Source organism: Podarcis melisellensis, assembly GCF_964234715.1.
Source record: "Podarcis melisellensis genome assembly, chromosome: 3".
Classification (NCBI taxonomy): domain Eukaryota; kingdom Metazoa; phylum Chordata; class Lepidosauria; order Squamata; family Lacertidae; genus Podarcis; species Podarcis melisellensis.
In genome coordinates this window covers 102,357,959-102,377,284 of record NC_138530.1, presented here as the reverse complement: position 1 = coordinate 102,377,284, position 19,326 = coordinate 102,357,959, and the positions used below count along the sequence as shown (strand labels likewise).

General features: G+C 44.5%; 1 protein-coding gene across 2 annotated transcripts in view; it reads right to left on the bottom strand.

Annotated features, from left to right (window-relative positions):
* Positions 1–19,326, bottom strand: part of LDAH (lipid droplet associated hydrolase) — a 285,265-nt gene that overhangs the window by 223,532 nt on the left and 42,407 nt on the right. For both annotated transcript variants that reach the window (XR_014166943.1, XM_081906514.1), the window contains one exon: positions 1,340–1,577. Coding sequence is in view for 1 of the 2 variants with exons in the window: in XM_081906514.1 (XP_081762640.1) it covers positions 1,340–1,577 (238 nt within the window). In the remaining variant the exon portion in view is untranslated. The remainder of the gene's footprint in view (positions 1–1,339; positions 1,578–19,326) is intronic.

Genomic DNA, 19,326 nt, shown 5'->3' with positions numbered 1-19,326 from the left:
ATTAAGTTTTGTATTTTCCTCTTTAAACCATAATAAAATTTATTTTAAAAATAAATTAATCAAGGGGCGTTGAAAAAGACAATTCCTCTCAGCATGTCCCGATTTCACTTGAGCAGTAAGTCTGCATGCATTCTGCCAAATGTGGTCTTTCTGAATGCATGTTTTTTCCTCTGCCATCCCAATTGATGACGTAACACTACCTGATGATGTTTGAGACACAACTGCCATATCTTTATTATAAAGCTAAGTTGGGTGTGCTTTTTCTGGTTTCTCTATTACTGACTGTTATGAAGTTTTCACTGCACTCCAATGCGGGGGCTGGAGTGGCCCATGTTCCCATCCATGGTGCCCTGCAACGAGTTGCGCCCGATCGTCACCGTCGCCTGGCGCATCATGAACTCCACATCGCAGCCCTGCAGGCGGTCCAGATCGGGGATCGGGGCTGGCACCAGGCCCTGGGAGGAGAGGTGGGCACCCCGGAGGCAGCGGCAAGGGTGCGGTGTGCTGCAGCGCCAGCAAGTCCCTCGTGCCGGGCCTGTCCTCGCCCGCGGCTGCAGCCATTTCCCCAGCGCAGTGGGCAGCCGCAGTGGTCAAGGCAGGCAGGCAGGGCCACTGACTACGCACTGCTGGCCTCTGGGGCGGGGAGGTGGGCGGGCAGGCAGGCGGGCGGGGAGAGGTCTGCATCTGCGCGGGTGGGCAGGAAGAGGCCCGGGCTGCCCAGTTGGTGCGCAGGCAGACGGGCGGGGAGGCCGCAAGCAGGAGAGGGGGCACACGGGGTCCAGGGCACGCGGGGTGCCTCTCTCCTCTGCAATCTCCTCCCGATCCCAGGCAGGCCGGATCCAGCCCGCGAACCATAATTTGAGGAACCCCAATCTAGTCCAACCCCCTGCAATGCAGGAATATGCAACTGTCTCATACGAGGATCGAACCTGCAACCTTAGCTTTATCAGCACCATGCTCTACCCTATGGAGCTATCCAGGCAGATCTTGGCTGTGAAAGCAGAAAGCAGGACTACATGAGGTTTTGTCTAATCCAACAAGGCTCTTCTTAGGTAAACGCTGCAGATCATGGAAAGAATGGCACTCAGAAGGCTATTCTGAAAATCCACGAGTTTTCCCTAAAACAGCAATTTATTCCCTTTTTTGGAGACAAGGCATTTTCGTTTTTCTTCAATTCTGTACTGAGGAAAACAACCAGATCCACCGCTATACGCTCAAATCCTTAAAAACTTCTTATCCCTAGGTTATTGTCCCCTTAACATCCATATCCTTCAAAACAGCATGCTAGACAGGAATATTTAGGGGAAAAGAGGAAGTATTACTCGCTGTTTCTACTTACCAACAGAATCGAAATTGAGAAAATCTATAGTAGTTGCTAGTGTAGCGTCATCTAGGTGCACTATGACAGATGCCAAACGTAACATGAAGTGTTTTATTCTGTCTGGGAGAAACGATGTGAAGTAGGAAAGCATGTACAAGGGATAACGAAACCAGGTGAGCAGGGGTGTCATGAGCTTGCCTTGTGGGGACGCAGCCATACGTTCCACTGTAGGAAACAGCAGCAGACTGCGGAGAATCTGAAAAGACATGAAAGGGAAAATGGTCAAACAACGTGCGACTCAGAGAAAAGGCAGAATTTGACTAGTTCTCACTCCCACTGCCCCAGATGAATATATTCCTGAATGGAAGCTTATGCTGCAATCCAATATACTCTTACCTGGGAGTAAGCACCATTGAGCTCAATGGGACTTACTTCTGAGTAGACACGCATCTCACTGCGCTGTAAAGTAGCAAAAACATCAAACTCCCTCCCTAGAGTCACTAAGGTTTCTTCCAGTCTTGAGATAACAATGGGTCACAGTGCCTCTTTGAGTTCTTAGAAACAAACCCCTCCCAAACTCGATTCACTTTCCCCTGGGAAAATATGTACCCTCCACAACCAGAAGTCAAGGTAAAGGGACCCCTGACCGTTAGGTCCGGTCGGGAATGACTCTGGGGTTGCGGCGCTCATCTCGCTTTACTGGCCGAGGGAGCTGACGTCTGTCCTCAGACAGTTTTTCCGGGTCATGTGGCCAGCATGACTAAGCCGCTTCTGGCAAACCAGAGCAGCGCACAGAAACGCTGTTTACCTTCCCGCCAGAGCGGTACCTATTTATCTGCTTGCACTTTGACGTGCTTTCGAACTACTAGGTTGGCAGGAGCTGGGACCAAACAATGGAAGCTCACCCCGTCGCGGGGATTCAACCGACCTTCTGATCAGCAAGCCCTAGGCTCTGTGTTTTAGACCACAGTGCCACCCACATCCCAGAAGTCAAGGTACAAACATGAAGACATATTTCTTGTCCATGGGGCCATGAGCCCAGATCACCCCTTCGAGGGTTTGAAAAAGGGCTTCCCCCCTATTTTACTGAATTCTCTTTCCTTGATCTAAGCAAAATCCCCTTCTTCAACCTAGTAACTCAAAATTCTGAAATACAGTCAGAAAAAAGAATCATCATAATGTATTTTTCATTTATTGTTATCAGTTTTTTCAATTTGTCCCACAGACTCTTGCCAAATAAGAGCTTCGGAATTCCTAGCTGGTGACAGTCAAAGCTTAGCCCCTGGTAAATCCAGACAATAGTAGCCTTCCTTACACCTAAGTAAGCACGGCATGCAAATATCGCAGCGAGGGATCGCTGGATCATGTCCATCGGAATGACTTGGGAAAACTGGCAGGCAGGGAAAGGCAACGAATGTTATCAGGGGGCGCTGGCATCAAGGACAGATTGCTCATCAAAGCTTCGGCAGCCACAATCATGCATGTGCACATGTGTTTATGCGTGTCTATTCTCTTCTATAAGAGCAAACTGTTTTGAATATGAAATAGGAAACATATGTGGGTGTGCAGATCATTTCCCTCTCATCGAAGGGAATGCAAAGTCCTGCTTTTGTTATGAGCTGACTGGCAGGTGGTTGAAAACGCTTGGAGACTGATATGAAATTCTTAACGTTTGCAGATTTCTGAATCTGCACGAATGTTTTGTTTTAGAGTGCCTGGGACCACCCAGCCAGATGGGTTGGGGTATAAATAATAACATTATTCTTATTCTTATTGTTATCTTGGACTCTTCGCTTGAGACCACCACCTTGGAGAAATGAACAAATTCAGCTTTTGCCCTTTGCTTGCTCTCCTGCCCATTCATCGAATGTTAGGTGGCATGTTCTTCATTGAAAATGTAGTTATAAATAATAATGTCAATTACAGTGGTACCTTGGGTTACATACGCTTCAGGTTACAGACTCCGCTAACCCAGAAATATTACCTCGGGTTAAGAACTTTGCTTCAGGATGAGAACAAAAATCGTGCTCCGGCGGCACAGCAGCAGCAGGAGGCCCCATTAGCTAAAGTGGTGCTTCAGGTTAAGAAGTTTCAGGTTAAGAACGGACCTCCGGAACGAATTAAGTACTTAACCCGAGGTACCACTGTATACTAAATTTTAAGGCTGCATAAACTACTATTTTTTTTTGGAGGAAAGCTTATACTTGGAGAGAGCAGGGTGGGGCTCCAGGGTAACAGAAATTCAGTAGGTATTCTGCTTTGTGGTTCAGCTTTCAAGCATAAGGTCTTATAATTAGGCAAAATGGAAAACAAAATGGGAAATGTGTGTGCCATATCACGCTTTAGGAGAGAAATATTTTTGAAAGGCTTTCTTCTGTCAGCACAAAGGAGGAGGTCAATTACATCTGAAGGACTCTGCACAACATCCAACACAACACACTGCGTTGATTCTGGATGAAGAAAAATGCATTCTGCAAAGAAAGAAAGAAAGAAAGAAAGAAAGAAAGAAAGAAAGAAAGAAAGAAAGAAAGAGAGAGAGAGAGAGATATTGAGCTCCCCCGTCTCCTCCCTTTAAGACATCCAACAACTGAAGCAGGAGAATACAGTGCTGTACTGATATTAGATTATATTGTGGTTTTATGCAATTAAATTTAGAAGCAGCTCTGTTTCCGAGGCAGATTTTGTCCTCTTCTTGGGCACATCATGGTCTACAGATGGGGGGAATGGCATGCCACACTTACAACTGGGGGGAAAACCAACAGACCTAATCAAAGAAACGAGGACCATCAAACATTGTAAGCAGCTTCAAGAGCCATATTTTCCACGTACAGTGGTACCTCGGGTTACATACGCTTCAGGTTACATATGCTTCAGGTTACAGACTCTGCTAACCCTTCAGGATGAGAACAGAAATCGTTTTCTAGCAGTGCAGTGGCAGCGGGAGGCCCCATTAGCTAAAGTGGTGCTTCAGGTTCAGAACAGTTTCAGGTTAAGAACGGACCTCTGGAACGAATTAAGTTCTTAACCCGAGGTACCACTGTATCTGGATCTTTAGCCGACTCCTTCCAATCAGAAAAACTTAAATAGAAAACTTATACTTAATCAATAGCTCACAATGCATCTTGAATGACTGAAGTTAAAGAGACTTGCAGGCATCCTTTTAACCATGCTCACTGAGAGCCAGTTTGCAGATGATGGAGCTTTTGCACGTCTTCCTCGGCAGGGATTCCATATAAACGGAAGTGGCAAAGTGAGAATTGCCTTTTTATATGACCTCATAGAAGAGGGCAATGAGGGGGAAAGGCTGACCGGCCTCTTAGGTGTGGGCAGAAAGCTAAGTGATTTAAAACAGATAGGCAAGGAAATGTGTAATCTCTTTTGCTCTTTAACGGTATATGATGTATCGATAAAACAACAGCTGATGGGAAACGGGAATTGAACATAAGGAATGGATTGTGAATTATAGATGCCATTATAGATGCCATGTGAATTATAGATGCCATATCAAGAAGCAAAGGGGGGGAAAAACCTGAGATATACCTAGGATGAAGAGCAAAAAGTCAATTTTTCTTTTAAAGCTGCACACACAAGATGAAAAGAAGATAGGAAAGGGAAATTAACATAGAAATAATAAGCAATGATTTAGAACAGATAGGCAAGGGGTTGTATAAGGGTATACAATATTGTTTGGTAAATATACAAGTAAAGGTAAAGGGACCCCTGACCATTAGGTTCAGTCATGGCTGACTCTGGGGTTGTGGCGCCCATCTCGCTTAATCGGCCAAGGGAGCCGCCGTACAGCTTCCGGGTCATGTGGCCAGCATGACTAAGCCGCTTCTGGCAAACCAGAGCAGCGCACGGAAACGCTGTTTACCTTCCCGCCGAAGCAGTACCTATTTAACTACTTGCACTTTGATGTGCTTTCGAACTGCTAGGTTGGCAGGAGCTGGGACCGAGCAATGGGAGCTCACCCCATCGTGGGGATTCAAACCGCCGACCTTCTGATCGGCAAGTCCTAGGCTCTGTGGTTTAACCCATAGCGCCACCCGTGTCCCAAAATATACAAGTAGGTATGGATAAATCAACAGTTGATGGATAATGGGAGTTGAACATAAGGAATGGATCGTGAATGAGGGGAAAATGTGCAATACTAAGCTGTAATGGGGAAAAACCAGGAACGCGTCTAGGACGAAGAGAGAAAAGTCAACTTCTTGTATTAAATTTGATGTAATATGATGTAGCTTGGCATTGATTCATTGAAAAAACTGGAAAAACCAATAAACATCAATAGGCAAAAGAGGTGCAGGCAGAAAGCAAGGGGATGGAAATGCTCAGCGGGGGACAAAAATGGGTCGAGGAGGGTCAGTTGGGGAGGAGTGAAAAATGTCACTATTTTCATCTGAGTAATGTTGGAGGGTATGAAAGTATAATCCTGAATTGGCAAGGATATATATGCATGGCTGGGGTACAGGGTCCGTGGGGAGGAATGTAGGTGATTGAGGTCAGGTGGAAATGAAATGCAAAAAGAAAACTGCCAGGAAAGCGCTTTTGGATCACATTTAACTTTAAATAGGAATGATAAAATTTCTATGAAAATATTAATATTTAATGCGTTCCATTTAATTATGAATGCACCCGGCAATCTACCAGCATACATAAATTCTTGAATACGACATAGCTCTTTCTTGCCCTCTTCCAAGGATGTTTCAAAGATGTGAAGAGGCAAGTAACACACCATTGTGTGTCGTCTCATGTGTGGCTTTGACGCTAGGCTTTGCTACGTGTGTTTTGACTATTCAGTGTACAAATGTTTCACTTAGTACAGTGGTACCTCGGGTTACATACGCTTCAGGTTACATGCGCTTCAGGTTACAGACTCCACTAACCCAGAAATAGTACCTCGGGTTAAGAACTTTGCTTCAGGATGAGAACAGAAATCGTGTGGCGGTGGCTCGGCAGCAGTGGGAGGCCCCATTAGCTAAAGTGGTGCTTCAGGTTAAGAACAGTTTCAGGTTAAGAACGGACCTCCGGAATGAATTAAGTACTTAACCTGAGGTACCACTATTCAAACGTTTCACTTAGTAATCAATATGTGTTGGACCAAATTTTAGACCAATTTACACAAATTACACCAAATTTTAGCTTTCTGACTTTAACAAATGCAGCATAACTATTCTGACCTACAGTGATGCCCAAGTGTCTTTGAAGACACTTCTGTTAATCATAGATGTTATATTTCCATCTCGTTGCAGATGACGTCAGAAGACCACAAGTCTATAAAATATCCTAAGCAGATATTTCAAAACTTGATATAGTATTTATTTAATCACGTTCAGAACCCCACACATTCCTTTAATATTTGCATATTTAGGTCAGCCAGTTAACTGCCACTTTTAAACTCGCCAAAGCTTTAAGAAGATTATAGATTACTCTTTCAAACCATTGGCATATTTTGGGGTGGAACTCAGACCTAGCTCTTCATTTTAACATAAGGAATCTATAGCACCACCTACGTTCCTATGAACCAGTGCACGATCCCTCACGAGATTCTGAGCCCCCCAGAACTTTAAAAGTCATAGTCCAGGCTTTCTCCTGTTGCCCACACTCATTATTAATGTATTTCCACTGACTGAGAGGCTTCCTAGATGTTTCTGCCTTGAAGGCCCAACAATTTTTTTATAATTTAGGCAGAATATTTGGACTATTTGATATGCATTTGTATACAGTGGTACCTCGGGTTAAGTACTTAATTTGTTCTGGAGGTCCGTACTTAACCTGAAACTGTTCTTAACCTGAAACACCACTTTAGCTAATGGGGCCTCCCACTGCTGCCGCACCGCCGGAGCATGATTTCTGTTCTCATCCCGAAGCAAAGTTCTTAACCCGAAGCACTATTTCTGGGTTAGCGAAGTCTGTAACCTGAAGCGTATGTAACCTGAGGTACCACTGTAATTTGGAACATTAAATGTGATTTGATTGTATTGTTAAAATGGGAAACTTAATAAAAATGATTTAAAATAATAATAATAGATTCTTCTGCCTATCTCCTCTGTTTACCAATCAAAACGATCATTACAAGTAGGCCTCACCTGTGTCTATCATCTCTCTTCCATAAAAATGGCTTGGGGAGGGCAATAGATTCTACTGACATTTGTCCTTTTTAATCTGTTAGAAGCCATGGGGGAGAAAAAAAGCTAGAAGATTATAACTGAGGTAGGGTGGTGCATGAGAAAACTCATATCACCCTAAGCCTAACAGAACTATGTGTTCTTCCTGCGGGTGTTCATCTTTTGGAGTCTGCAGGGAGAGATTTTCCTCACAGAACACGCTGTAGAAGAAGCAATCTAGCCAGCCTTGTTTCTGTAGGAACCTTTTAAACTTAAGGTAAGGTAAAGGTAAAGGAGACTCTGGAGAGTCCTGTGGACTGCAAGAAGATCAAACGTATCCATTCTTAAGGAAATCAGTCCTGAGTGCTCATTGGAAGGACAGATCGTGAAGCTGAGGCTCCAATACTTTGGCCACCTCATGAGAAGAGAAGACTCCCTGGAAAAGACCCTGATGTTGGAAAAGATGGAGGGCACAAGGAGAAGGGGACGACAGAGGAAGAGATGGTTGGACAGTGTTGTCGAAGCTACAAACATGAGTCTGACCAAACTGCGGGAGGCAGTGGAAGACAGGAGTGCCTGGCGTGCTCTGGTCCATGGGGTCAGGAAGAGTCGGACACGACTAAACAACAACAACAAAGGTAAAGGACCCCTGGACAGTTAAGTCCAGCCAAAGGTGACTATAGGGTTTTGGCGCTCAGCTTGCTTTCAGGCCGAAGGAGCTGGCATTTGTCCACAAACAGCTTTCCAGGTCATGTGGCCAGCATAACTAAACTGCTTATGGCGCAACAGCACACCGTGACAGAAGCCAGAGCGCACGGAAACGCTGTTTACCTTCCCACCACAGCAGTGCCTATTTATCTACTCGCACTGGTGTGCTTTCGAACTGCTAGGTTGGCAGAAGCTGGGACAGAGCAACGGGAGCTCACTCCGCTGCGGGGATTTGAACTGTGACCTTCTGATCGGCAAGCGCAAGAGGAAGTGAGTACAAAGAGTGTCCATGTTTTTTCTCTCTTCATACTGTGCTTTCTCACTTCTCAGAAAAATGGGACAAACAAGGTAGGCGTTTGTGGTGCGTTCTGGCACCCCTTTTTCTAGAAAAAATAGCACTGGGGCAGGGGCAGATTTTCTGTCCACTAACCATATCTCACCGATGCCAATTAGAGGCATCGGGACTGAGCATTAGACCTGCCAGATTACCGAGTTCACGGACGAAACTGAAATGCTCCATCAGACACTAGAGCCAAATAGCTTGTTGGCTCATGGAATGTCAGCAACAGATTCAGCGGTGGTTGAGGTTCACTTCCACTCCTGAGGAGGAAATAACTTTGGAGCTTGATCGCTTGCTTTTGCCGAATAACCTGCTTTGAATTATTGGGGCGGGTGTGCGCGCACAAACAGTTAATGTAATCAGCATCAACCAACAAGAATGTATGACTTGGATTCCATGCTATATATGTAACTTGCAGTTCCCAATGAACTTCAGACTTTGATCAAATCAGCTGGCAGGAACAGGAAGCAATCCATTATTTTTATAACTGATGACCCCAGAAAGAAAAGCTTTATCCAAATGCAGCACTTGTAGCTGCAGAGCACCGATCCATATAAAAGAAAAAGCCTCTGCATGTAAAACAAAAAGCATAATTTAAAACAGTGTCTCCCAGACTTGGGTTTCCAGCAGTTTTTGGACTAAAGTTCCTATCACTCCTGACCACTGGGTCCTGCTAGCTACGGATGATGGGAGTTGTAGTCAAAAAACAGTTGGAGATCCAAGTTTGGGAAAGAGATTTAATATAAGACAGCTTGCACGGGGGTGGGGATAACAGTGTGGAAATTTCACAAGCGCTCATAATAGATCACTAGCGATTGCCAACTCTTTGAAGAAACCCATGGAAACCAAAAAAAGTTGTGTCTGTCAGATATAACACTTAATTTTGATATATTTCTATTCACTTCCGTGTCCACCAGCTGTGCTGGCAGCAGGAAAGTCCTTATCTGTCAGGTAAAACCTGATGCAGTTTTAAAAGGTAATGTAATGATGTATTTAGTGCTAGTTTATGGGCCACTTTTGACTTAACGTATCACACAAATCACCTTTTTGTTTAAGGCACATAGAAACCATTAGGCATCATCACTAGGATCAAGAGAAAATATTTTATTATGAGAGACGTAACATGAAGGTTTCTATATCATAAAAGAACTCCCACACTGATCCTTTATCAGGTCAAGATTACGGTACATCAAAAGCAAGCTTAAAACCTGACCTTGCCATTTATATAAGCTTGTAATTATATAGATTGGAATACAATGAACCAATCACACCAGTTAGAGAACAAACAAATGACTTCACAATGAATCCAGTCAGTCCCACAAATGCACTGCACATTACTACTACTACCACAACAACTACAACTACTATTAAAATTTGCATAGCTCCCTATACCCTTAAGTCTCAGGGCAGTTCACAACATAAAATCACAATATAAAACGCAAAATACATAATAAAAACAAGAAGAATTCAACAATCCCCATTCCCCAACCCATTTTGAAAGGGCATTGAATGTCCAGCCCAAAGCCTGGTTAAAGAGGAACGTTTTTGCCTGGCGCCTAAAGGTGTATAATGAAGGCACCAGGCGAATCTCCCCGGGGAGAGCATTCCACAGATGAGGAGCCACTGCAGAAAAGGCCCATTCTTATGTTACGACGCTCTGGACCTCTCATGGGAGAGGCACATGAAGAAGGGCCTCAGAAGATGATCTCAGGGTCCAGGTAGGTTCATATGGAGAGAGGCAGTCATTGAGTTGTTGTGGTCCTTCTGTTCCACAGCCTAACCCTTCCCTCCCATGGCCACAGCTACACCAACAATTCCTCACTAACAGACGTTCAAGAACAGGCTTGAGTAAGGGAAGTAACCTGAAGTTTCATCTCACCCCTTACTAATCCAGTAGTTCAGGTCAACAGGCCTATGGGCCAGTGACCACATCTGCCACCCAGAGTACAGAATGGAGAAGCAACCCATATACTTACCCTTCCTGAGCAAGGGGTTATCTAATGGACATTAAAGGGCATGCAGCTTCTTACATACTAAGCACCATGCCATTATTTCTTGAGTCTATTCTATTGGGGTCTGGGTTTTTAATTTACTGTGTGCGTTTTTAGTGATAATTTTTTTAAAAAAAAAAATTGTAGGCTGTTTTGAGGGTTTCCCCTACCATCAAGCAGTATCTAAATTTTATGAAATAAATAAACATGCCATTATTTCACTGCATATGGAAGACACATGCCAGGACCATGTGTTGCCAGGTTCATAGCACACAGCAGATTTTACAAAGCTCACAGCAAACTGTTTGAATAACTTTTCTTGTTTTTTTACGAATACTACTTTAATATCAAATTAAACTACTGGCATATCTCAGTGCTTGCTCTCTCTCCTGTGGGCCTTTGAGGCTATAAATTCCTTGTACTCGCTTGTCTTCACTTTTACATGCGATACGAGAAACAAGCTGAATGGTGTCTCTGTGTAAATAAATAAATAAATACCACCCCATAAGCATAAATTGAAAAATTGCATTTGCATCTGGGTTCGTACGCTAGGCTATCAAGACATGTTTATAAACAATAAGTCAGCCCAGCTTTACTCTGCCAATGAGTGATGCAAATCTTAATGTGCTCAGAACATGTTCATCCAACTAAAGGAACCTTGTTTGTTTTTCGAAAGCAATCAGCGAAGATTTCCATGCAAAGAGAAACATTTACTACTGTTAAGGCAGGCCAAACCAGTTAACAGACTTAGTCATTCTCAATTATTCACCCCATCTTTCCCCTTGTGTTTCTAGAAGGTGCAGCTATTTGATTTTCTTTCAGCCCATCTTTGTACAATATGTAAAACTTAGATTAGATCTCTTGGGATCCCCTTAGGACATACACACCTGTGTTTCAGCAGACCTCTGACAATACATTTGCTACCCTGCGCTAGCATCACTTCAAAGAAAGAAAAAAAACATTTGGCACAAAATCAACTCTCTTGGAATCTGACAGAAAGCCTGAAAGGTTTCCATTCTTATTTCAGTATTAAGTTAAAACGACTATGATTTATTTCACAGAAGAAACAAATCTTCTGTTGGAAAGGCTTCCTTGCAAACCACAAATGTGTTTTGTAACTAAACCGAAGGAGATATGCTGCGTTTTGGCATTACAACCTAGCTTTACTTAGTGATACCGCAGAAACTTGAAATCAGGCAGTTCATAAGTCGAACTTTGCAGGCTCACAATTCCTAAATGTATGTTGAACCCTGGCTTTATTCCCAGAAACTTTATATATATTTTTGTTTTTCAAACCAATATGGGTTTTGAGCTAATGTATATTTTATCTGCCTGTGTGGCACACAAACTAACCATTTTTGTGCATGTTCATATGTTAACTGCTGTAACCCTTTACTTTATGAAGGAAATGGAAAAAGTTGTTTGCACTTGTTCTGTCTCTGCAAGCTAAAACACTCCCCTTAAAATCCTATTCCACTGGATGCTGGAACTAGACACCCTCCCATTCACTCCAAACAGAGGAAAGATGCAAAAAGCTGCTCTCTGGGGTAGCTCAGTCAGTAGAGCATGAGTTTCTCAAACTTGGGTTTCCGGCTGTTGTTGAACTACAATGCCCATCATCCCTGGGCACTGCTCCTGCTAGCTAGGGATGATGGGCATTGTAGTCCAACCACAGCTGGAAACCCAAGCTTCAGATCCACTGGACTGGGGTGTGGCAGGAGGTTCATCTTGCCTACTGGCGACCTATACAGCAAAGATTCCCTCTGATCCCTTGCAGCTTGTCAGCAGTCACCGAACCTTGGTGATGCAGCACAAGGCATAGGCACAGTGCAGAATAAGCCTGCCATTAAAAATAGGATTAGAAGTCATGCTTTTAACGGCCCATGTGGAAAAAGAACTGTGTTTTCCTAAAATCTCACAGTAAAGCAAAGTTTGCTTTCTCATCCCAGAGGGCCATGTCACTGCTCTGATTAACAGTCAGAAACAACACTTTGCATTTGGTCAATGTTTGTGGACACGGTCTACGAGCTACAGATAGGCACCCCTCAGAAGAATTTCCTAATTGCAGCCACTAAATTCCTTTTATTCCCCCTGCAGTGAAATTTCACCTTTCCATGAATGCAGTGCTTCAGCAAATGCCAAAGCAACTTTTCAAGGTTCCAACTCGAGCACCTGTAGCAAGATGCTTGCCTTACGCAAAAGGGAAAACCAAACATGTTCTCTTCACAATGCAATCAAGTGCGGTGGTGTATGTGCTTCTGCACGTAAGCGAGAGAAATGGAGCAACAGGTACCATTATCCACCGGCACCAATAGCAGAACTCGGTACCTAAGTTTAAGTTTGCGTCAACATCTGAAATACGCACACACAAAAATCCATTACAATAAATCTAAGTTTAGAATTAAATATTCAGCTTTACAGCATAGGTCCTATTTTGGGGGTTCCCATAGGCATCTGGTCTGGCTGATGAGAAAACAGGATGCACAAAGGAAACAAATCTAACCAGGGCAGAGAGGGTGAAATGGCTGCTGGGTGATACTGATGACCCTGTGACTTATAAGGTGGCTCTCTGTGCCTTGGCAGCTAGGAAGATTAGAAAGAAAGAACTGGATGGGATGGCATTCAGTTGCAAAGGGGACTCAGAGATGTAATTTGCACATTTGAGAATTACTTATTATTCTGTGTAATAAGAAAATTTGGTGGATTTGACCATGGTTTTATTGCATATGTAGTGATTGCTGTTTTGTTTTTTTTGTCTTTGAATGATGCCATGGTATTTGGCAAGAGCAATTAAATTTTATCTCATGGGAACAGGACGCTGGACTAGATGAAATCTCTAGTGAAACTCTAAAATTGCACTGTGTCCATGAGCCGTGGGCCTGATCCAGCACGTTCCATTCTTATGTTCTGGATAATGGTTTATGGATATGATAAAAGCCAAATCAAACCAGAAGGCCTTGCACTTCTTCTAATAACCTTTCAAATGAGAAAGTAGGCGTTTTATGGCAATCAATCAATCAAAACCATTCAAAACATGTTGAGACGCTAAATTGAGATGCTAGAGAATGCCCTGGGTTGAAATGATAAATGAGAAAGAAAAAAGAAATATTTGTGAGTATAAGGAAATATTTAAAATATATATTTCATGATCTCTCTGCAGCAAGGGGAAAAACAGCTTAAATAGGTCTCCCTTCCCTCTCAAGCCCAATTTCTTTCCAGTGTTTCTAACCTACATGCATATAAAGGCCTCAGGTAAAGAGTACATGCATCTTTCATCTGAGGACAACTATACTGAGAACAACATCACCATGAGGAATATTTAAAGTAAATTGGAATCATTTGTTTTGCTTTGATTGCATTTTCTCATTTGCCTGAGTTGGCCCGTTGCCTTCTGCACTTGCAAAAACTGATCTCCAACACCTTGCAAGGCTTCTTGAGGAAGGCACACAGGCAAGCAAAAAAATAGTGTGGGATTTCTGCACCCACCTATAAACTAAGCAGATAGGACTGCGATGAGCAGGGAGAAGATATATGCATTAATAACCTGTCATATTTCCTTCACCCTCCTCTCTGTTGCAGCCAGCCTTTATTGTCTTTCAATAAGCAAACAATAGACCAGTATGCATCTTACAAGTGCAAAGCTGAAATGATGACTGTCTTCACAAACTTCCCATTGTTCTTCTTTGGCAAGTCTGTCACTTAAGGGTCAAGCAAGAGCAAACTCAACTACAGCTCAGGGAAAGGGGAGGTGGTAGCCAAACTCAGGTCAACTGCTCCTCTTGGGAAAACCAGCGTGCAACACACAGCATGCTGTCAACGAAAGAAGAAAATGCATTCCTCTGCTATATTGCACAGCACACACAATCAAAGCTTCCAACTGGCCACTTCTGGGCTATCTATACTTTGTCTGGGGTCAGAGGTAGGAAAATAGAGAGCCATCTTCTACCGTTGGTCTATCTAGCTCAAGATGGTCTACAGATAAGTAGCCCTTAAGATGTTTCTTGACCCCAGCTCCCATCAACCAGACCACTGGTCATGGCAACTGGGATTGATAGCACTTGGTGTTCAACAACATTCAAGCCAAGTTTGCAGGTTCAATGCCTGCATGAGACAGTTGCATATTTCTGCATTGCAGTGGCTTGGAGTAGATAATCCTTCGACTGCCTTCCAGCTCAAAAATTCTATAATTCTATGATTTGGAGGGTCAAAGGCTCCCTGCTCCTGGTCTACAGGGGGCAGCTCTCCAGCATTTTGGATAGGACTCTTTCACTGCCCTGCTCAGAGATTAAACAAAAAAAATCCTTCCAGTAGCACCTTAAAGACCAACTAAGTTAGTTCTTGGTATGAGCTTTGTGCATGCACACTGCTCAGAGATTGCCAGGGATTGAATCTACGGCCTTTTGCTTGCAAATTGTGCATCCTACAATTAAGTCATAAACCCAAAAAATGGCATTTTACTATGAGGTGAATAATGGGGGCAAGGTCTGTTGTTTTCAAAATGTGTTCCTGGGAAAACCTTGGGAGTCCTGGAAGACTTATCAGACGTTTGGAGCAGCGATACTAGTCCATAGCTGCACAGGTTTTTCAGAGTATGCAAGGTTTGACCACAGGGTGGGGAGGTAACAGGAAGGTTATGCTTCTGGGAGATCAGTAGTAATAGCATGGGGAGATAGTGGTAACCTCTGCCTGCTCCCAAGAGCAAAGTGAGGCCTGCAGTGTATATAAAAGAAGGCAGGAAATAATTGCAAACTCCTCAGGTTCCAAACACTTCAGGTTACAAACACCGCTAACCTGGCAGAGCTACCTCGAGTTGAGAACTTTGCCCCATGATGAGAAGGGAAATTGTGTGCCGCTGGTGCAGCGGCAGCAAAAGGCCCCATTAGCGAAAGCAACGCCTCTAGTTAAAAACAGTTTCCGGTTAAGAACGGACCTCCAGAACGAATTAAGTTTGTAACTAGAGGTACCACTGTAAATGAAAGTACCCGGGGCACGGTCAGTTTAATTTTAGTATCTCTTACATATTAAGCCAAGCTATTTTGCAATTCCGTATGCCAGAGGTTTTCAATCTTTTTGAGTTTATGGCACCCTTGACCAACTACATTCTTTCTGTGGCACTCCTGTGGGGCTCAGGAGCTCAGTTAGATCAAGGGTGCAGAGCTGGCACCCTTTTTTGAGCACCCTCCCCTGTGTTCCCTCAGCCTCCTCTCCTCTCCTCTCTCCTTGGGAGTCCTCTGGGTAACCAATGCTGCCACTCCTGCTCTCTGAGCTGCCTCCCGGTCCCAAAGAGAGGTGCCTCCTCCCACTGCCTGGGAACCACCCCCGTGGCCAGCCCCAAAGGCACCATTTGCCTAGGGAGCTTGTAGCCAGCTGTGCAAGCCTTCGGGAGGCAGAGACACAAGAGGACATCAGAGGAGGGAGGGAAGGAAAGAGGGACAGAGGCCAGTGTTGCCTGCAGCACCCCTGACCATTATTCAAGGCACCCCAGGGTGCCACAACACCCTGGTTGAAAATCACTGCCTTATGCCATGGGCAGACTGATCTGACGACCCTGCTCAGTGCTATTTTTCGGAAAAAAGAGAGATGCCAGAACTCACAATGAATGTCTCTCTTGTTCGCTTATAATGACAATGGCGCCCAACTGAGAGGTACCGGAAGCGAGTTCTGGTGAGTTCCGGGTGGGGGGAAAAGGCCGTGACCCTGCTTTCATACCAAAGTTGCCTACTTCTTGAGGGGATTTTACATTCAGAGCTAAATCCCCCCCAAAAGCAGACAACACCATTCTGTGGAGAAAAGGGCTGGTATTCACAATGGTATGGAAGATGGGCACAGAGAAGCTTGTGGTATCACAGCTGCACACCTTAAAACTTCCGGTCACTCTCATTATGGAAGTCTGAGAAAGAAAGAAAACCAACCGTCACTTTCCTGTTGGACCTTGAGCCTCTCCAATGGAAAAGTTTCACAATACACTTTTGGAAGGAGAACCAATTCAAGGCAAGTTCTCTCTCTCATACACGCATGCACTCATCCCATACATCACTGCGTTCAGTATACGTGGTGCTGAGCATTAATAATGCCACACAACTTCCTGTAGATGGGAGTATTGGCCACCGATTAAGCCCTCAAATCAGTGCCATGTTAAATGGCAAGGAGAGAATGCCTTTGTGCATACAAAGAGTGCCTTCCCCCACAAAATGAGCACCCTGTGCAACCTTTTCCCATTCGCAGTTAGAACCAAATTATTCGTTTAATACACGGAGAAGCGGGAAGAGAACCATTTTACAACACTAGGAAGTGACACAGTGAAAGACTAAAAAGGACGGGTTTGTTTAGCCTGGGAAAGAGAAAACTGACGCATATATCCAAAAAGCTGTTTTCTTGGTGCTCTCTTGCTGACCTCAGAGCCATACCTAGGTGATCTTGTGCCCCTGGCAGAACCACCCAGATTGCGTCCCCTAGCCATGGACAAATTAGCTCTTCTTTCCACCTCTCCTCCAACCTCGCCCCCATTCAATTCACCCTCTATTTAAAACCATTTTTTATAAGGCAATAATCAATATTTATATTTATGGACATATTTTAAAGCTGATTTTTGCACCCCCCCCAATAGCCTGCGCCCCTGATGGGAGCCCAGCTCACCACCCCCGAGCTACGCCCCTGGCTGACCTACATAGAAAAACTAAAAACTGATTATTTCAAATAGCAATTTAGGTGGAACACACTTTTGGAGTTGGCGAGTGAGGCAAAGAGGCTTGCGAATAAAGCCTCTTTCATTATGTTTAAGAGGAATATGCAATTGTGCCCAAGAGGAACAGAAGCGTGGGCTCTCAAAAGGAAGATTCAGGGAAGGAGTTTCCTCCACTGTGCCACATTCTTGTCTCACCTTTCCTTTCCCTCCAAACACTTCCATGAAATTCAGCAATGTGAGTTATCAGTGGTCACTTTGAAATACCCTCCCATGGTCCAAAGGGTGTGCGTGTGTAAGAAAAAGTGGTGAGAAACACACCACTGTTACCCAGAAGAAGAAGCAATGGTCAGCCTGCTGCCCAGCTGATGGCAAGAAGCTGAGGAACTGAGCATGGAAAGCTGGGAGCTTGGTGCCGCTAACTCCAAGGTTGCAGGTTCAATCCCCATAAGGGACAGCTGCATATTCCTGCATTGTGGGGGGTTGGACTAGATGATCCTCAGGGGCCTCTCCAACTCTATGAGTCTATGATTTGCAACTAAGGCTCTCAATCGCAATCTGTTGGCTTGCCCACCAATTTCTAGCAAGTGTAGGTAAAAGGTAAAAGAGCCCCTAGACAGTTACGTCTGGTGCAATGGGACACCATGACGGAAGCCATAGCGCACGAAAACACCGTTTACCCACAGTGGTACCTATTTATCTACTTGTACTGATGTGCTTTCGAAGTGCTAGCTTGGCAGGAGCTGGGACAGAGCAACAGGAGCTCACCCCATCCAGGGGATTCAAACCACCAACCTTCTGATTGGCAAGACCAAGAGGCTCAGTGGTTTAGACCACAGTGTCACCCACGTCCCAGCAAGTGCAAGGCTTTGTGGTGGATAAGAATGGGAAACAGGGCTTTCAAAGCCCCCTCTGCTCCGGGGTCATTTCCCTAGCTTGGAGTCTTTTCCTGCATCTAGAAGACCTTTTTGCTCCTTAACGCCGCTTGTTCAACGAGGCTGCCATTCAAAGGTTCCTCTGGAGAAATCAGTGGACCCTTGTCCTTCCAGGACTTTGCTTCTCTGAGGTTTTGCTGAGCTGAGCAGTTGCAGTTTTTCCTCCAGCTTTAGCTGGCAAGGATCTTGTATTAATCACACTTACTCAACAACCGATTTGGACAGTTCATTATTATCTGGCACGGAGTGATCCTCACATCTGCATCCTGATTAATAATGCAAGATCTGAATTGCTGACACGCTGATCTCAGCTGCTGTCAGATGCATGTGCTCTGGGGTTCATTTCAGGAGACCTACAAGTCAGCAATGTGAATGTTTCCCCCCGTAAGTTCTCAGGTGTTTGCAAAGCACACGAAAATGCAATGAATGCGTAAGTGTGCCTTAAACAGACGGATGACCTAGAAAAGGCGCAATTATATATCCTTCATCATTGAAACCCGAGCCTTACATTTAACATACCCTTATGTTAAGCCTGTACTAACATGAAGGAAACAGCAGAAAGCCACAAAAGCAAATAAATTAATGCATATAGAATTACAGATGGTTGCTAGATTATTGATTATTGCTATGCGGAGACAGAAAACAGGAGAGGGAGCCTAACAACAGCCGCTCAGAGTGGCTGGGAAAACCCAGTCAGATGGGCGGGGAGTATAAATAATAAAATCAGCAGCAGCAATCCCAGACTACATAGTCAAACGTCAAGTATAATGAGAGTTGCATGGGATCTCTGGGATGTTAAGGGAGGGGTAGTTCCTCTGATCATGCTCCTTTTGGAGTAGCATGTCCTCCTTTGGTCCCCACTGCACCACATTGAGCTCTCACCTGCGGCTCCTAAAAGTTGTATGCATGTGGCAGCGGCCACACCCTGGGGACAGCTTTGACTGGCTGGCTAAATCAGGTGATGGTAGCCGATGGGTCTCAAACCCTCAGTGAGTTAGGGACCTTCCCTGCATGCAAAGACAGGCTCGGGTGGATTGTGAGGATGAGACCACTGGTGGGTCCAACAGCCAAGAAGGCGGTTTCTGCATGTGCTATAGGGGGAAGTAAGGGGCAGATGGGGCTCGTCAACCTGGGAAGGTAGTCCATTTAGGAGAAGGAAAACTGTGATCCTAAACCTTCCCTGCCTTACGGGACATCTTTAGGAGGGGAAAAGGCTAAGGCGTGAACCCTGAACAAATCTGA